At 30.3% G+C, this 17,017-nt stretch overlaps 2 protein-coding genes and 1 long non-coding RNA gene across 3 annotated transcripts; 1 reads left to right on the plus strand and 2 right to left on the minus strand.

Moving 5' to 3' along the window:
• Window positions 1–984: 984 nt before the first annotated feature.
• On the minus strand, window positions 985–8,006 carry LOC127239298 (tetraspanin-3-like). The gene is made up of 2 exons (XM_051257385.1): window positions 7,416–8,006; window positions 985–1,617 (listed from the first exon to the last, which is right to left on the minus strand). Exons 1-2 carry the CDS (start codon window positions 7,926–7,928, stop codon window positions 1,273–1,275), a joined length of 858 nt encoding a protein of 285 aa, XP_051113342.1. The 5' UTR covers window positions 7,929–8,006; the 3' UTR covers window positions 985–1,272.
• A 2,840-nt stretch (window positions 8,007–10,846) lies between these two features.
• On the plus strand, window positions 10,847–11,383 carry LOC127239360 (uncharacterized). Its single transcript, XR_007836112.1, has 2 exons — window positions 10,847–11,035; window positions 11,123–11,383. It is a non-coding gene; the product is annotated as an uncharacterized LOC127239360 (long non-coding RNA).
• Window positions 11,384–14,760: 3,377 nt separating this feature from the next.
• Window positions 14,761–16,347, minus strand: LOC127239504 (dof zinc finger protein DOF3.2-like). The gene is made up of 2 exons (XM_051257695.1): window positions 15,948–16,347; window positions 14,761–15,645 (listed from the first exon to the last, which is right to left on the minus strand). Exons 1-2 carry the CDS (start codon window positions 15,999–16,001, stop codon window positions 14,848–14,850), a joined length of 852 nt encoding a protein of 283 aa, XP_051113652.1. The 5' UTR covers window positions 16,002–16,347; the 3' UTR covers window positions 14,761–14,847.
• Window positions 16,348–17,017: the final 670 nt, after the last annotated feature.

Here is a 17,017-nt window from a genome sequence, read left to right on the forward strand (position 1 = left end):
TATTATTTTTTAATTTATTAAAAAAAAAAATTTTAAAATATATATTCTAATAGGACTGAGGAAGGATATATTTTTATTTAAAATTAAATCAATTAAAATGTAGTGATTTAGATTGAAAATCATGATGTATGAAATTATGAATGTCTTAATTAACTAGTAACTGTCTTTTCTTCTGTCCAAAGTCTTGATGGCTAGTTTAGAGTTAGGTTAGGCTTGACCTGGACAATTATTATTATTATTATTATTGCTCTTTATAAGAGAAAAGTGAATAAACTTGAAAACTGTCATCAAATATCTCAAGATCAGATGTTTGAAATATATTATATTTTATAAAAAAAAATAATATATTTTTATTGAAAATTACACAAAAAAAAAATAAAATAAAATAAAATAAAAATAATAATAATAATTTTGAATAAAAATCAAAGAACCTGTGTATGAAAATAAAATTTATATAATATTAAAGGCACTATCATATAATTTCATTTGTTACACAATAAATTGTTAGTTTACTTTTGAATTAGTTTGTTGATCGTTAAAGAATGATCTGATGGTGTGAGATTGGATGTGTGATTGCGCACTTTCGGTAGCATATATATAATATTTTTTCTATTTTATAAGTAAATATATATTTGCTTTTTGCACGTAGTTTTAAAAATATTAATATTATATTATAATATAATAAGAATAAAGTAGATATGACTAAAGTAACGTGTGATATAAATATAATAATATTTGTTTAATATATTATAAATTGTAAAGATATTTATAACGTTAGAAATATAATACAATTATTAAAAAAAAATGGATACCTTATTATGAAACAAACTAAAATGAAAAAAAATAAATACTTTGTTATGGACGGAGAGAGTAAATAAAATAAGAAATCTATACTAAATACTCACCATTGTAATCAACACACAAGATAAGATGGTATTCTATTAGAACAAACCTTAAACATATTTCTCATAATAGAAACAAATTAAAACACAAAACATAGTACTTTATATATCTTTACCAATTCCCTTCCAAAAATTGAAATCGAAGACCAAATCCGTCAAACCATACGTGAAAACATTTTATGTACATCCCAACTTCGATCAATCCTTTTCCTCTTCAAACACAAATTCAAAACAACAACACGGCCGTGCTCAATGCCAGAAAGAAAAAAAAAAAAAAAAAAAAAAAAAAAAAAAATCAGTCCCTACATTATATATATATATATATATCCAGTAGAATTTACCATAACTCAAAGAAACTCGGATTTAACGACTAAAAATGTATCCTGCTCGGCTGCGCCTTCTCCATCCGCGTCTCCCCGTAAGGCTCGTCATTATCGATCCGTTTGTTGTGCCTAAAAGCGGCGCAGGCGACGACATAGACAATGACGAGGATGATGAGTATGACGATGTTTATTACGGAGACTTTCCGCCAGCTCGTCTTCAGACTCGCCAGCACGCCGGCTTTGCACGAGTCACAGTTATAGCAAAGCTGGTCTTGATTGTTGCTCCAACGTTGGCAGTCCATGTCCATTCCCATCACCCCTTGTCCGGCTGTCCAAACCGTCTCGTTCACGTACGAGTAGCCGCATGACGTCGGAGGCTTACAACATCCAGACTGTAAGAACATTCGAACCGCGAGTTAACAAATTGTTTCGTTTATAATACATTTACATATATCGATCTTTTTTCCTTACGTCAATTTCTTTTTTTTTTTTTTTTTGAATTAAAAAGAAATGAAAATATGAAATCCAAGAGAATTTGGTTATTGGTTCGATACCCAAACAAGAAATTTTACTAAACCATAATCAAGGGATTATGACAAAAAAACTAAAATATACTCCTTTTATTATTTAAATTTATGGTAATTTTTTTTCGTAATAAAAAAATATTTTTATTTTCTTTTTTAATTAAAATACTAATCCCTTCATTTTCATAAAAAAAGTACCATTTCTCATTTTCGTGTGTCTCAAAACAAGGATACCATTTTCTAATTTAATAATTATATTATCATCTAACATAATAAATACCCTTACAATTTACAATATATTACACAAATGACACTGCTTTTATATTACTACAATCTAATATAATACTAATATTTAAAAATATATGTGCAAAAAATAAACGTTACTATCTTTATGGGACGGATGGGTTATTTTTTCTATTTTTATATTATAAAAGAAAGAAAATATATTTTTACTCATTTTTTTTAAAATTTGTGCCCAATGAAACTGACATAAATATCGATGACAGATGGAGTATACAAAATTGAAACCGTGGACCTATATCTGCATATCCCGACGAACTCTAACCCTATTCATATTTTTGAATTTGTTATCGGGATTCACAATCTAACATTGGACTTTCGACATCTAGGACTATTAAAATCGCAAGTTATCGAGATTAGTTATATTCGACTGACAACTAAAAAAGGCATTAGCATTTCATCAATGGTCGAGCCCAAGCTCAAACTATTATCGAGTCGAGTAGGCTCAGCTCGATAAAGTTCGATAAAATAGTAAAATATAAAGCTCAAGCTTGTTCATAAAATTAACGAGCTTAGACTAGATAAAAGCTCGAATTGAGTTCAACCATGAGATACGTTTTACTAGACAATAGCAATGCGTATACTTCACATATAGAATACGCATTTTGTGTAACTTAGCGAGTGAATGTCCGCGTTATTTTGTTATAAATATACAAATAAACTACAAAATACAACAAACGTAAAGAGAATAACTCAAAATTTACGAGCGAAAAATTATTTTCGGGTCCTATATATTTTTATTTAATTCACTAAAGTCGCTCAATTTAAAAAAGGTAGCACAACAATCACTCACATTCGTCATTTTTTCGACTCGTCCTATATATGTCACTCGATTCACTACCATATCTCAACTAATAAGCGTAGCACAACCATCGCCGATTATGTAAACATTACGGAATAATAATTCTTTTTTTTGTCATTTTTTGACTCATCCGATAATGTTTCACTTGATTCACTACCGTCACAAGACAAACAAAAGTAGCGTCGCCGCTTATAATCCCAAACTATCTTTTATCATTTGTTGCGAAAACTTATTTTCATCAGCAAAGATCACATTAGAAGCTTGTGACAAAAAACAATGAAGTTAGCTTTATAACAAAGAACATATTCTTCAGAAATTTTCCTCTTTTTAAGCTTACCCAAATTTCCACAGCTAAAAATTGCATATATTTTTCAGTAAAAATAAACTTTTTTTTTTTCTTTTTTGCAAAAGAGCACATCAAACAATTACCTAGAAACAACAAAAACTACTAAATACAAAAATGGAGTATTACAATTCTTTATAATATTTTCATAATTTTCAATGACTAATATTTCCTCCGTCTGTCAAAATTATATAACTATCTCTTTTTTGGTTGTGCGCTCTTATGCATAACTTATGGTCCCTCCGTCCCAAAAGTATAGTCTTATTGTGTTAGAAACGAAATTTAAAAAATATTGATATTATATTGGTAGTCGGTAAAAAGGATAAATGACTATTTTGCCCTTGTAAGTATATTAGTGTAAAAAATAGTGACAATTGTGTAATAGTAATAAAAAAATATGAATAATTTTATGGTGATATAGTTATTTATGAAAATAAGACTATTTTTTTGGGACGGAAAAAAAATGGTAAACAAAACTATTGTATTGGACGGAGGAAGTATATGGTAAATAACTTTACACACCTACAATTTTATTACTTGTGCTTTAACAAATAATAGTCAATTTGCCACTGCTTTTTTCTGTTTATCCCACTATTTTTTATCAAAATTTTAATAAATCTTCTATAGTATTCCATTCTACTTTTTATCTACCGTACTTTAATATTAAAATGTTATTTTTTCTTAGTGTCTCTATATTCAACCAAACCTACATAATTTTAGTGGACGGTAAAAACAACAAAAATCCAAAAAAGTGCAAAACTAAGGCTTATAACATTAAATACATACTCCCTCCGTCCCAAAAGAGTTGTCTTGTTTCGTCCGTCCCAAAACAATTGTCATGTTTCCTTATTTAGTAACCGTGGTCCCCACTTTATAACAAAATTATTCCTATTTTTCCAAACTACCCATAATTATTACTCTAACCTACTTTTTAAAATCTTTAAAAAAAATAAGAACATTTTAGTCTTTTACATTATATTTTATACTCACTTTCAATTAAATACTATTATTCCTTAATTCTCGTATCAACTCCCAATAAGACGCATCTTCTGGGACGGAGGGAGTATATATTAAGAGTATAATTACTATATACATGTAATACTCCCTCCGTCCCAGGTAAAGTGTCCAAGTTACCGTATATACGAAAATTTAGGTAAAATATAATTATTATATATAAATTAAGATTAAAATAACTAAATAATTTAATTAAAATTAAAAAAATTATAAATTATAAAATTTAAATAAGAAACACAACAAAATCAATCTGATAGCACAAAAGTCGTCACGGTAATCGAACTAACTTAAATACATTATTGCATACAGTCATGTGTTACATCAAAGATATTTTCTTGATCCGATGAGGTGTGCACAAAATCATTAACTAAGTTGACCAAATATCTTTTTAATTTTTTTCAATTATTAACACTAATAATACTACTTCAATAATTCTAGTGCAATTTTCTTGCCAAAAAAATGTGTGCATATTTATGACGAAAGTTGTCCACACCAAAACAAAACCCAAATTTTAGGTCACATATATTGTGGGCCAGTAAATTGTATTGGGTCCCACCAAGACACCCCACCCACCCACCCCATCAAAGCAACTGTGTGGTGTGGGCATTACTATCTCTTAAAAGTATATATATATATATATCTCCGTCGGAGATACAATGTCCATGTTGCCGTTTCTGTCCGTTCCACATACCATGTCACTTTTTTTTAAAAAAAATATTACACACTTTAATTTCATTTTAAATTTTTTAATTTTATTTTTTTATTTTAATTAAACTAATTAATTATTTTAATCTTAATTTAAATTATTTATATTATAAAATAATTATTTTCACTAATACATTCTTAATTATCTACTAATTATACCCCTCCTAAAATATCGTGTCTACAGTGTAGCATACACGATATCTGGGCGGAGGGAGTACAAAAAATTAATTAAAATAATTTTTTTAAAATAAAACTTTTTTTATTTTTTTAATTATAGAATTATGGGATGCTTTTTAGGACAGTACAAGTAGCACTGACCACCTAGGCCTAGCTATGTTCAACCTCTAGGGAGACCAGGATGGAAACATTTGGAAACTCCCGGGATCTCAACTCCCAAATCCATTGTATGAATAATGGCATGGGCCCCACATTATTTTGGGAGTTTAAATCCCGGGAATCACTCATAGGCCACATGAACATGAATGAAGGTGCAATTCATCCACAATTTACTCAATCAATTAATTAATTAATTAATATTTATATATATATATATATATATGCAAGACAAAGACCATAACTATGGGTAGCTTCGTACGAAACATACAACACATTATTAACAAGAAAGAAAAAGGGATATTTTGATTTTTCACGTAAAGGGCTCATACAGCACATGAGCTATTAAAGTATAAATAAAAACACATACATATATATTAACATAATACAAATAATTATGGGTTGGTAAAAATAAAATATTTTTATCATTTTGAATAAAATTAATAATAAAAATATATATTTTGACGTTTTTAATTAAAATTTGAAAATATTAACTTAATACCAAAATACCTTTTAATTTTTATTTAAATTAAAAATATACTATTACACGTATACTTTGGGTGTGTTTGTTTGAAGGATTTTGGTGGATTTCCACTATTCATCCAATTTTTTCCCCCCAAAAACATCAAATCAAACACTTATTTTTTATTTTTTATATTATACTAAAAATCAATTTTACATTCAAAACATCACATCAAACCCTATTTATATCACATCATACAACTATTCAAATTCAAAATTTTTACTATTCAAATCCCAACTCAAAATCCAAACCCCCAAACAAACACACCCTTTATATATAAAATCAATGGCAAAAATATCAACACTCTTACACATTTGTACCAACTAATAAAATATTACTCTATTCGTTCTTTAACAATCTATCTATTTTTTCATTTTAGTCGATCCTATAACAAAATAATATTTCCTTTTTATAGTAACTGTAATATCTACTTAGCATTACAAATACCCTTCCAATTTACAATTTGTTACACAGATTCTATTACTTTTATATCATACAATATTAATAAAGTTAATTTAGTCTTTTTACCTTTATTTCTAAAACATATCAATATAATACTAATATTTCTAAAATTTTGTGACAAAATAAAAGTAAATGAATAGATAGATATAAGACGGAAGAAGTAATATTTCTTAATTAACACGAAATCCCTAAGAGGTCTTTTTGAATTGAAACCGATAAAGTATTCCCACCATCCCAATAGAGTTGTTTTGTTTTTTCATTTTAATCAGTTCCAAAACAATTGTGTTTTTTCCTTACTTAGCAACTGTAATCTCCATTTTGTAACAAAATTATTCCTAATTTTTCAAACTACCCTTAATTATTCATCTAACCTACTTTTTAAAATCATTCAAAAGCAATAGTTTTTTAGTCTTTGACTTTATATTTTATATTCACTTTCAATTAAATACTATTATTCTTTAATTTCCGTGTCCACTCCAACAAGACATCTTTTCTGGGCTAGAAAGAGTATTATCTTTACATTTTTTTTTTACCGAACTTATTAGAACTAATCAACACATTACTGATTAATCTCAATCAAATTAGAGGAAAAGGGAGAGGAGAATGGGGTCAAGTCCAATTACTACACGACAATAAGAGGCAGTTACGATGTCTCACGTCAGGACAAAGACTATAATAGATTTAAATTGTAATGAAAAATGATAGCTACAAATATATATACCAAAAAAAACATAAACAGAAACAGCCAAACAGCCCCTTAATTCATCTATCACTTCTTCAAAACTTTTTGCAGCCTTCGACTCACTGACTAACACTGATCCTCATTGCTTTTATTTAATTTGAATTTGACCTCAACTCAATTGCAATTAAATATAAACCCCAAAACCCCCCAGGCCCCCCCCCTTTCCCCACCCCACCCCACCTAATAATAAAATTTTTCCTAAAATTGATCCAAACACGCCCTAAAGCTCAAGAACCAACACCCCGCTCTATTTTCCCGGACACTCCCGGACCAAAACACCCACTCCAATCTACACCGCAAACCAACGGCGTAGATGCAGCAGGATTCAAGCTCCGGGAGCTCGTAATTATAAACAACCAAGAAATTGCACTGATTGAAGGGAAGAGGGAAAAGATAGATCTAAAGAAGAACAAAAATAATAATTAAATAAAAAAATTGTTACCTCAATCGGAGAAAGTTTTCTGAGGTAAAAAAGCTCGGGAGCTTCCGGGACTCCGCCGACGGTCCGGCCCATTTTCCGGCAGGCGTGGGAGTCCCTCACGCAGGCCCGGATCTTGGTCCAGTAGCCGGGTGAGGAAACCCGGTCGGCGAGCCAACCGGAGTAGTCCTGGAGGGAGTAGTCCTGGTAGGACCGGCTGAGAACCGGCCGGCCGGAACCCTTATCGGTGACGGCGTAAGCGAAGATGACGAATCCGATTAGGGCGACGATGATGAAGAACATCGCCCAGAGGTAGAGGTACATAAGGAAATTATTCCGGTAGCAGGCGCCGGCGAATCCGGCGAGGGAGACGACCATGATGGCGACGCCGATGATGATGATCGGCCACTGGAGGAACCGCATGCAGTCGGTGTTGTTGGCGCGGGTGCTCAGCCAGATGCCGCCGCCGAGGATGGGGATCGAGAGGAGGAACGTTAGGAAGTTGAGGAATCCGATCAGGTGGTTGCTGGTTCTCATGGCGGCGACGGCGGCGGTGGAGGTGGGGGGGAGAGGGTTTGGGGGAGCTGGGGGAGAGGAAAATTGGGGGGCGGTTTTTAATTTCTTAAAGGATTTGGCAATTATGAGAATAATAATACTAATTTATTATGATAAATAAATAATGGATGTTGGATAAGAAGGGAAGGGAAGGGAAGGGAAGGGGCGTGGATGGGCGGGGAAGGGTTTTGTGAAATGACTATAGTGCCCTCGTTTGAATGGCGACAAATTTTTATTTATTTTAGTTTTCGATTATCGTTTTGTTATTTTATTTTATTTTTTTATTTTTTAAACGTCAGCTTATGTCATGTTTTGTATTTAATTCGTTTGCAGTAGCTCCATGTTTGGCCATCATGCTAGGACCCTTCACAAATTTTATATTATGTATGATTAATTGTTGAATTAATTTTTTCAAAAAATAAAAGGGAAATTCAAAATATAATTTCGAATTTGATTTTTTCGGCTTGCCACTGTTGATCCATAAATAAACTTTTCTTGAAAACTGCTTTTCTTGACTCTCCTTAAAAATAGCGACAGCAGATTTTTACATCATTAATATATATATATAGATCCCCAAAGGATTTTTTATTTTTTTTTCTTTCTTTCCTCTATTTATTCTTTTTTGCAAAACTTGTGTAGTTAACGTATTCTTTGTCGATTATTTAAAAATGTTCTCCTATGCTTGTCTTGCATTAAATACTTCCTCCGTCCACAAACTAATGTCCTACTTTTTTATTTGGGACGTCCAACAACTATTGTCATTATATCTTTTTTAAACACAAATTTTATATTTTTACCCTTCATTCATTTATTACTTTTAATCTCTACCATACAATTAAGAGTAAATTTGTCAATTTATAACAAAAAAATAATCACATAAAAAATCGTGCAAATATACTTTAGGACAATAAAAATTGGACAGGGACTATAATTTATACCATTTATATATATGATACCAATATATTAATGTGGAAATGAATTCCAAAAGATTCAAGAAGTAATTGTTAGTTGCCTCCCATAAATATAAATAAATAAATAAATAATATGTAATTCTACGAATTTAAATTTTTAAGTGAAATAGTCATTTAATATCATCTAATATGATATCAAAATTGAAAAGTTCCATACCTATCATGCATCCTTATCAGTGAATTTGTATAAAATTTTTAATAAAAATATATTATTTTTCTACATAATATTCTACGTAATATTACATTCAAATATTATTTAAATAAAAGATCAAGCTCAAACTCAAGTCAAGCAAACTTTGTTTGTTTGGGGGTTTGGATTTTAAATTGGGATTTGAATAGTAAAAATTTTGAATTTGAATAATTGTATGATGTGATATAAATAGGTGTTGATGTGATCTTTTGAATATAAAATTAATTTTTAGTATAATATAAAAAATATAAAATAAATATTTGATTAAAATTTTTTTTTTATTTTAAAAAAGGACGAATAATGTATTTAAAATCCGCCAAACAAACACACCCTTAAGTAAACATTATTGTTGTTGAATTATTTGGTTATAAAATAATGAGGTCTATATAGTTAAACTATGTTATCATTACTGGTGTTGACCTAATTATTTGGAAGAATTAAAACATTTAGTTATACTCCCTTCGTTCCGTAATAACGGTAGCGTTTGCTTTTTCAAATAAATTTTAAATATTAGTATTTTATTGGATTATAGTAAAAAAGACAAATATACCTCTATTAGTATGATGTAATATAAAAGTAATGATATTTGTATAATATATTGTAAGTTGAAAGAGTATTTATTATGTAAAGTAGGTAGTACAATTACTAAATTAGGGAATGATAATCTTATTTTGGGACAAACGAAAATAAAAAATAGTAACCTCTCAATGGGACGGAGGGAGTACTATATTTTATGAACTTTTCCAATCTTTATATATATATATATATAAATGGAGTAGGTCTTTTTTTTTTTTTAATTATTATTAATGATCTCTACCTTTTTATTTTTAAATTAGAAATGTTTCGCAAGTATTTTTTTTATATAATTTAATTGGTTTTTTTTTTTTAGTTTACTATCTTATTTAAATCCTGATTTGAATATAATGATTTGTGAAAATACATATAAAATTACGATAATTGGATAGTAAAAACTGATATCATTTTGGCTCAAATTAATTTTCTATAAAAGATGAATTTGTCTATAAAAAATTTTTCTTTCTCTTGCATTTCTTTCTTTTTCTTTTTCTTTTTTTTTTTTAAACCTTTCTGGATAGTATATAAATAATATTTTTTCAAATATTTTAAATATTTAATTTGATGTTATAAAGAATTCTATAAATAATATAAAATTAATGACCATGTATAATATATTAATTATTTTGAAAAAGTATATATATATATTTTCAGAAAAACACACCTATGGCTCAACATTTTTTAAAGTGGGGCAAAATGGCCCAATCCAATGAGCTAAATCCATTTTAATGATCCTAGTTTCCACATTAGTTAAAAATTTTATATAAAATATATCTTACATTTATGTTTACATTAAGTTTGACATAACACATAAATTTCATGCAATTCCAAAACTACATGTGAAAGTGATATATATAATTTTTTATTAAATTAAAGATTACAAAAATAACTTTGAAAATATATGCAAAACCCACCTGAAATTTTACTACAATAATCATATAAAATCTTTTTGAAATAATGGTTTTTTTTTTCTAATAAGAGTTTAAAATTTAAATATTTTATAAAATAAATTCATCTATTTAATTGATAACCTTAATAATTATAGAGATATATATATATATAAACCAATTATTTGTGTGGGCCATGCTATGTTGGATTGGGCTGACAAAGTATTAGCCTAATTCAATATTGGGCTTGCCTGCAATTCCCAAAATATGAACTTTTCAATTAGGGTTTAACTGTGGCTTCTGCTTCGCGGATGCATAATTGAAGCAAATGCATTCGATCTTGTTACGTTTTAATGGATTTAATGCGTTCTCTATGTGGCCTATGGGATGTTATTCTGATTTGGGGTAATTGCGAGTTCAAATGTTGCTGAACGCTGCAATAATCAATCGCGATGGTTTGTGGAGTAGGTTTGTGTTAATTGTTCAGTGATCATGCTAATTGACTGATATTGAATCTTTCTCTAAATTGTTCTTGCCTTCTTTGAATTTGTGAAGTTGCAGATCGGTAGGAATGAACACGCCAAGTGTTGGAATTGAATTTATTTAAGGAAGTTTCGATTGTGTTGATATAGTTATCGAATTCTGGCTAATATTTTTTGTTGTATTTGTTCAGAATGTCATCGTTATTGTTGCATATTTTAGGCCACTATTTTATGAGGATTAGAAATTATTTTCAATTTTTTTTTGTTTTTTCATAGATTGTTTGTAAATTCTCTGTTTGGGAGTGAAGGTTGTTGATGAAGGCTTTTGGAGTTCTGATATGCTTTGATAATAAATATCATTCCTTCAGAATTTGGCATTCCTATTTCTCAATGATTCTGCAATCAATGAAGACAATTTGCTGATTTCATGAAAACCATTTTATAGAACTTCATTGGTATGTTCTTTTTTCTAAAGCAATTCGACTTTCGATTTGTGAATAATCAAGAAATACAAGATTCCCCTTTTATGTGGAAAAGGCTTGTATCAAATTATCAATCTGAGTTGAACAATTTATACTTGAATCACTTAGCTTTTTCCCACATGTTCGCGGTTTTTTGAAGCCCGACCGGATAGTTCTACTTGTTCTATTCGCCATTGCCTATATATCTTTTTATGCGTGCCTGTTATATTTGAACTTTTACATTATCCCGAGCTGCAATGGATTTCAGTATGGAAACCGGTGATAAAAACTTCTTTGTTGCAGTCACTTTTCTTCGGTACATTTGAATTTATCGAATGTTTTTCTTCACTTCTTGGATCTATTTCTTCCCTTGCATTATTAGTACAATCTGTTTTGATTAGAGAAATCAGAATTATTGTGAAGGAAGAAGAACAAGACTGGTTTCTGTAGTTTGATCTTTGCTGATAAAATCATATTGTATTGTGACATCTTTAAAATACAATGAAGGAAAAAGGGAAACAAATTTGTTTACACTTGGTGCTGAATATAATAATATATTAGTTTATTGCGATATAAATAAGTATTTTGGGAAATATAACAATTAGTCAACGAGGCGAGACAAAAATTTTGGATATAAATTAACGAGTGTGCAAGAGTTATTTGATATAAATGAAAATATATATGTTTTGTGGGCAAACAGAAAAAAGAAAAACTTGCATGGATTTGGTGGATAAAAAGAGTATCATGTTTGCTTTGTTTGATTAAATATAAGATAATATAGGTTTTAGTACAAATATTATTTGAAATAAATTAATCCCACCTATCTATTTGGATTAATTAATTTTGGGGTCTTTATGGGAAATTTATGATTATGTTAGATAAAATAATATTATACATACTAATCTCTCGTAGTAAAAACATCCAAAATATATTAATATAATATAAATACAATATATGAATTGACATTATACGATAACAACTTTAATCGTATTTAAAAAAAAATTAATATACTAATTAATTATTTTAGTTTTAATATATAATTATATTTATTATATTATAATTTTTTTACTAATATATATTAAATTTTTTACTAATTATATCCCTTTTAAATTCTTACTGTGTACAGTAATTGTGACATTATATATCTATATATATATATATATATATGCAAGAAATAGAATAAATGATTGGTTAAAGACCTAATTTGCTCAACCTAAACCCCTAATTACATAACAGATCCTCCTAATCCAAATTTAAATCATTCCCCAATACTTTAATAATAATAATAATAAAAAATTTATTATTATTATAATTATCATTACCAATAGTCAAAATTTGTGTTTCCAGAGTTGCTACTGCAGTGTGATTGTGATATTATTATTATTATTATTATTATTATAAGAGATTTGATGCCACGCCCAAATCTGTTGTTGGATTTGGTGTTCCCATTGGAACAAGTGCAGTTATCCCTTTCATATAATTGATAAATTATTATTATTATTATTATTATTATTATTATTATTCTTCCTGGAACATTCAACATTCCCATTACCATATTTTAATAATCAGCCAGTAAGATATAGAGAGACTGAAATCTGATCTACCTAAAAACAAGAAACAATGATGATCATAATGTATGTTATAGAATATACTCCTCCGTCCCATATATTAAGGGTCTATTACTGTTGATACGAAAATTTAGGTAAAGTGTAGATACAGAAATTTAGGTAAAGTGTGATTAGTAAGTAATTAACAAGTGTATTAGTAAAAATAATTATTATATAATAAAAATAATTGTGGATTAAAATTAAGATAACTAAATAGTTCAATTAAGATTAAAAAAATTATAAAATTTAAAATTTAAAATAAAATTAAAGTGTATGGTTATATTTCTAAAAAAGGAATGGACAAATTATGTGGAACGGACGAAAATAGAAAATAGAGACAAATTATATGAGATAGAGGGAGTAAATATTTCTTGAAAATAACCTAAGACCTAATACACAAATATATATATATATATTTGTATATTCCTACCAGTTACCACTACATGCACTGCACTACACTGCTGTCTAATTGTTTATAGCAGGCAGCAAATATTAAATAATTAATTAAATAATTTGTTTCAACCAGAAAGAGAAACACAGAGAATGCCATTGTCAAGAATATTGTCCTGAAGCAGAATCTGTTCAGACACAACTGAAAGAAAGAAAGAAACCATGAAACATCAGTGTCACCACAAAGAATTCTCTCATACTCATCACTTTCTCTTTCTCACTCCTAACTTAATCTATCCATCTATATATATATATATACATATATTTTTTTTTTGATATTTTGTTTATAGATATTAATTTAGGATGTATTTTAAAATTTACAGACAATTTCTACAAGTAGTAAAAAAAGTAAATATAAAATAAGCGTTGGATTTGATTTTTTGAATAAAGGATAAGTTTTTGGTATAATATTTTACATAAACAATAGATATTAAGTGTGATGCTTCTTGAAAAAGAAACAATAGATGAATAGTTTAAAAATAAATTGGGAAAATAAGTGGCCAAAGCAATAGGATATAAATTTGTTGGATATATAGGGTTTGTTCAAATATTAAATATAATATTTTATATAAAAAAATAAGTATTGAATAAATATCTTTTAAATTAAGTGAAAAAATGAATATTAAATAGCTTTTTAACTAAATTTCCTAATTTAAGCTCCAATTCAAACTGAGTTTGTTTCATAAATAATAAATTTCTTTTAGATAAGATTTTTGGATAATTTTACGAGAAATAGTAAATATTCAATATGATGTCTTGTTAAATAAATTAAATAATTTTTTATATTTTTATTTTTGTTAAAAAAAAAAAAAGTGTAGCAAAAATTGTTATGAATTTTCTATCAATATTCAAACTGTAGATGTGAAAGAGATCAATTTATTCATTTGACAATGTAAACAATTTTTTATGGAGACAATTCATACCAAATTCACTTTATTACAGCTCTTACTCCATTATAAATTAAATATATAAACTAATAATAATAATAATAATAATAATAATAATGAAATTAACAAGAACACACAGCAAATATGGGGTGAGAGAAGTGAAGTTCCATTAGTTTGTCATCAAACAAAATAAAAGTTATATAACAAAAACCATTATAAAGAAAGAAAATTAAATTAAATAAAGAAAGACAGAAACAAATAAACTTAAAAAAAAAAAAAAAAAAAGAAAGCCAAGCCATTAAATTAATTAAACCCCCCCCCCCCCCCCCCCCTTTTCGTTGCTGTTTCTTCAAGAAATTAAAATCAAACAACAATGGCTGCCATTAACAAACCCTAATTGATGTTCGACATAAGAGGGGGGCTATTCAGAAGTCCCTGCCAATTCGACACCCCTATTCCACTGATCCACGCGCCACCGCCTCTGCCGGACTGATCAAACTCCGCGGCTGCGCCGCCGTCCCCACTCTGCCACGGAAACCCCCAAAACCCCCTCTCGCCGCCGCAAATCTCCTGCTTCACTCCAAATCCCTGATCATACAAATTCCCTCCGCCTGCGGCGGCGGCGCTCTCCAATCCGTAGCAAATATTCTGGAAGCAATTGGGCGGCGCTGGCGGGGTTTCGAGAAACCCGTTATTTCTAACTAGGGTTTCGAACATACTCCCGCCGGAATGTTCCGCCGCCGCCTGCGGCGGCGGAAACTGATGGTTCCCCCAAATTGAATCGTCGAAGCCTAGGTGGGCCTGCTTCTGGAGGCGGGCGATGGCGAGGGTGAGGTCGCCGGAGTAGTCGCCGGCGGCGGGGATGGATTGTCTGGAGGAGGAGTTGGAGGAGGAGGTGGTGGCGGCGGCGGAGGAGGTGGAATTGGAGGACGAGGATCGCTTGTTGCGGCGGCAGCCGCCGCCGACGGGGACGTTCCGGAGAGTGCCGCCCTTGGTCCAGTAGCGGCGGCAGGATTTGCAGAAGTAGCGGGGCTGGGAGAGGCTGTAGTTATTGTAGTAGCAGAATTTGGTGTTGGTGGAGTCGCAGCGAGGGCATTTTAGGGATTGCTCATCTGCTGGTCTTGGCTTCTTTTCTTGCAATTGGGGTTTTACTTGCACTTGCAGCATGCTTTCTAGGGTTTCAGATCCTCCCTGCAACTCATCGAAATCGAAATTGAAATTAGAATTTTGGAATTGGGTTTCGGACAAGAAGAGCTTTTAATTTATTACATAAATTGAAATTGGAATTGAAATTGGGTTTTGGACAAGAAAGATCTGGTTTTTAGGGTATGTTTTCGGGGAAGAAGAGCTTAATTTCTTATATATATATTGAAATTGGGATTGGAAATATGCTAAAATTCGATTTTGAATTATAATCAATTAAAGATATATATGTACAGATGTATATATATATATATATAGAGAGAGAGAGAGAGGGGGGAAAAGGCGAGTACCTGAATTTGAACCTGATGGCGATGATGAATGAGTTGTGCTGTTGAAGAATCCATACCCTAAAAACACACCACTACTGTTTTTCTGTTTCTCTCTCTCTTACACACACTTGGTTGATATCTGCAAATGTTTGTTTCCCACCTCCCCTTGTTGGAATAACTGATGATATCTCCAGATTATGTGTCTGTGAGCTTGGATCTGAGAAGCTGCAGCTGTCTCTCTCTCTCTCTCTCTCTCTCTCTCTCTCTAGATATGGATATAGGTATGAGAAGGGTTTAGAATGTTGGGGAAGAAACAGTAGAAGGGAAGACAAACTGGCTACAATACAAGGAGTAAGGACCCCATATATATATAGAGAGAGAGAGATATAGATATACTAGAAGACATTAAGAACAGAATAGAGAGAGAGAGAGAGAGAGAGAGAGGTGGCGTTTGTTGGTGTAGATAGAGAAAGAGGTGAGTGTAATGATTACAAAGATTGTACTGGGGATGTGTGTGTAATGAGAGAGAGAGAGAGTAATAAAATAAAAATAAAGCAAGTGTGTGAGGTATTGTTGTAATAAGTTGATGAGAGAGAGAGAGAGAGAGAGAGTTGTATGTAATTTGTATTTGTATTGTAGAGAGAGAGAGAGAGAGAGAGAGAGAGAGAATGAGTGAGTGACGACAAATTAAAGGGATTTGGGATTGAGATTTGGTTGTGTCAGAAGAAGAGTTGGAGTGGGTCCCACAGGCGTGGGAAGGTCTGTCTGTCCCTCACCTTAGTTTAGTTAAGAAAAGGCGGGCCCCACATTTTACATTACAAACATTTACATTTACGGTGGGCTCCACACCCCGCGATTTTTTCGTTTTCGCCCGCTCTTGTCGCGCTTCATTTTCGATTTTCCCATTCTTATTTCCAGCCTCAATTAAACATTATTATTACTACTTTGGCCGTTCAACTGTGTTCTCATTCGATTGAATACAAATTTTAAGAAAAATAGATAAAGATAAAAAAAAAAAAATTATTTTTTTAAATAAAAAAATAGAAAAAATAATATATTTTTATATTAAAAAAACAAGAATAAATCTGGAC

This window comes from Andrographis paniculata, unplaced genomic scaffold, assembly GCF_009805555.1.
Source record: "Andrographis paniculata isolate CXL003 unplaced genomic scaffold, ASM980555v1 Contig77END, whole genome shotgun sequence".
Classification (NCBI taxonomy): Eukaryota; Viridiplantae; Streptophyta; class Magnoliopsida; order Lamiales; family Acanthaceae; genus Andrographis; species Andrographis paniculata.

What these genes read in the sequence shown, in the direction of transcription:
- LOC127239298 (XM_051257385.1), bottom strand. Translation starts at nt 7,928, where the DNA reads ATGAGAACCAGCAACCACCTGATCGGATTCCTCAACTTCCTAACGTTC. An exon ending in GAAAACTTTCTCCGATTGAG is followed by an intron (nt 1,618 to 7,415) that starts GTAACAATTTTT and finishes ATGTTCTTACAG; the next exon opens with TCTGGATGTTGTAAGCCTCC.
- LOC127239504 (XM_051257695.1), bottom strand. Translation starts at nt 16,001, where the DNA reads ATGGATTCTTCAACAGCACAACTCATTCATCATCGCCATCAGGTTCAA. An exon ending in GCCATCAGGTTCAAATTCAG is followed by an intron (nt 15,646 to 15,947) that starts GTACTCGCCTTT and finishes GATGAGTTGCAG; the next exon opens with GGAGGATCTGAAACCCTAGA.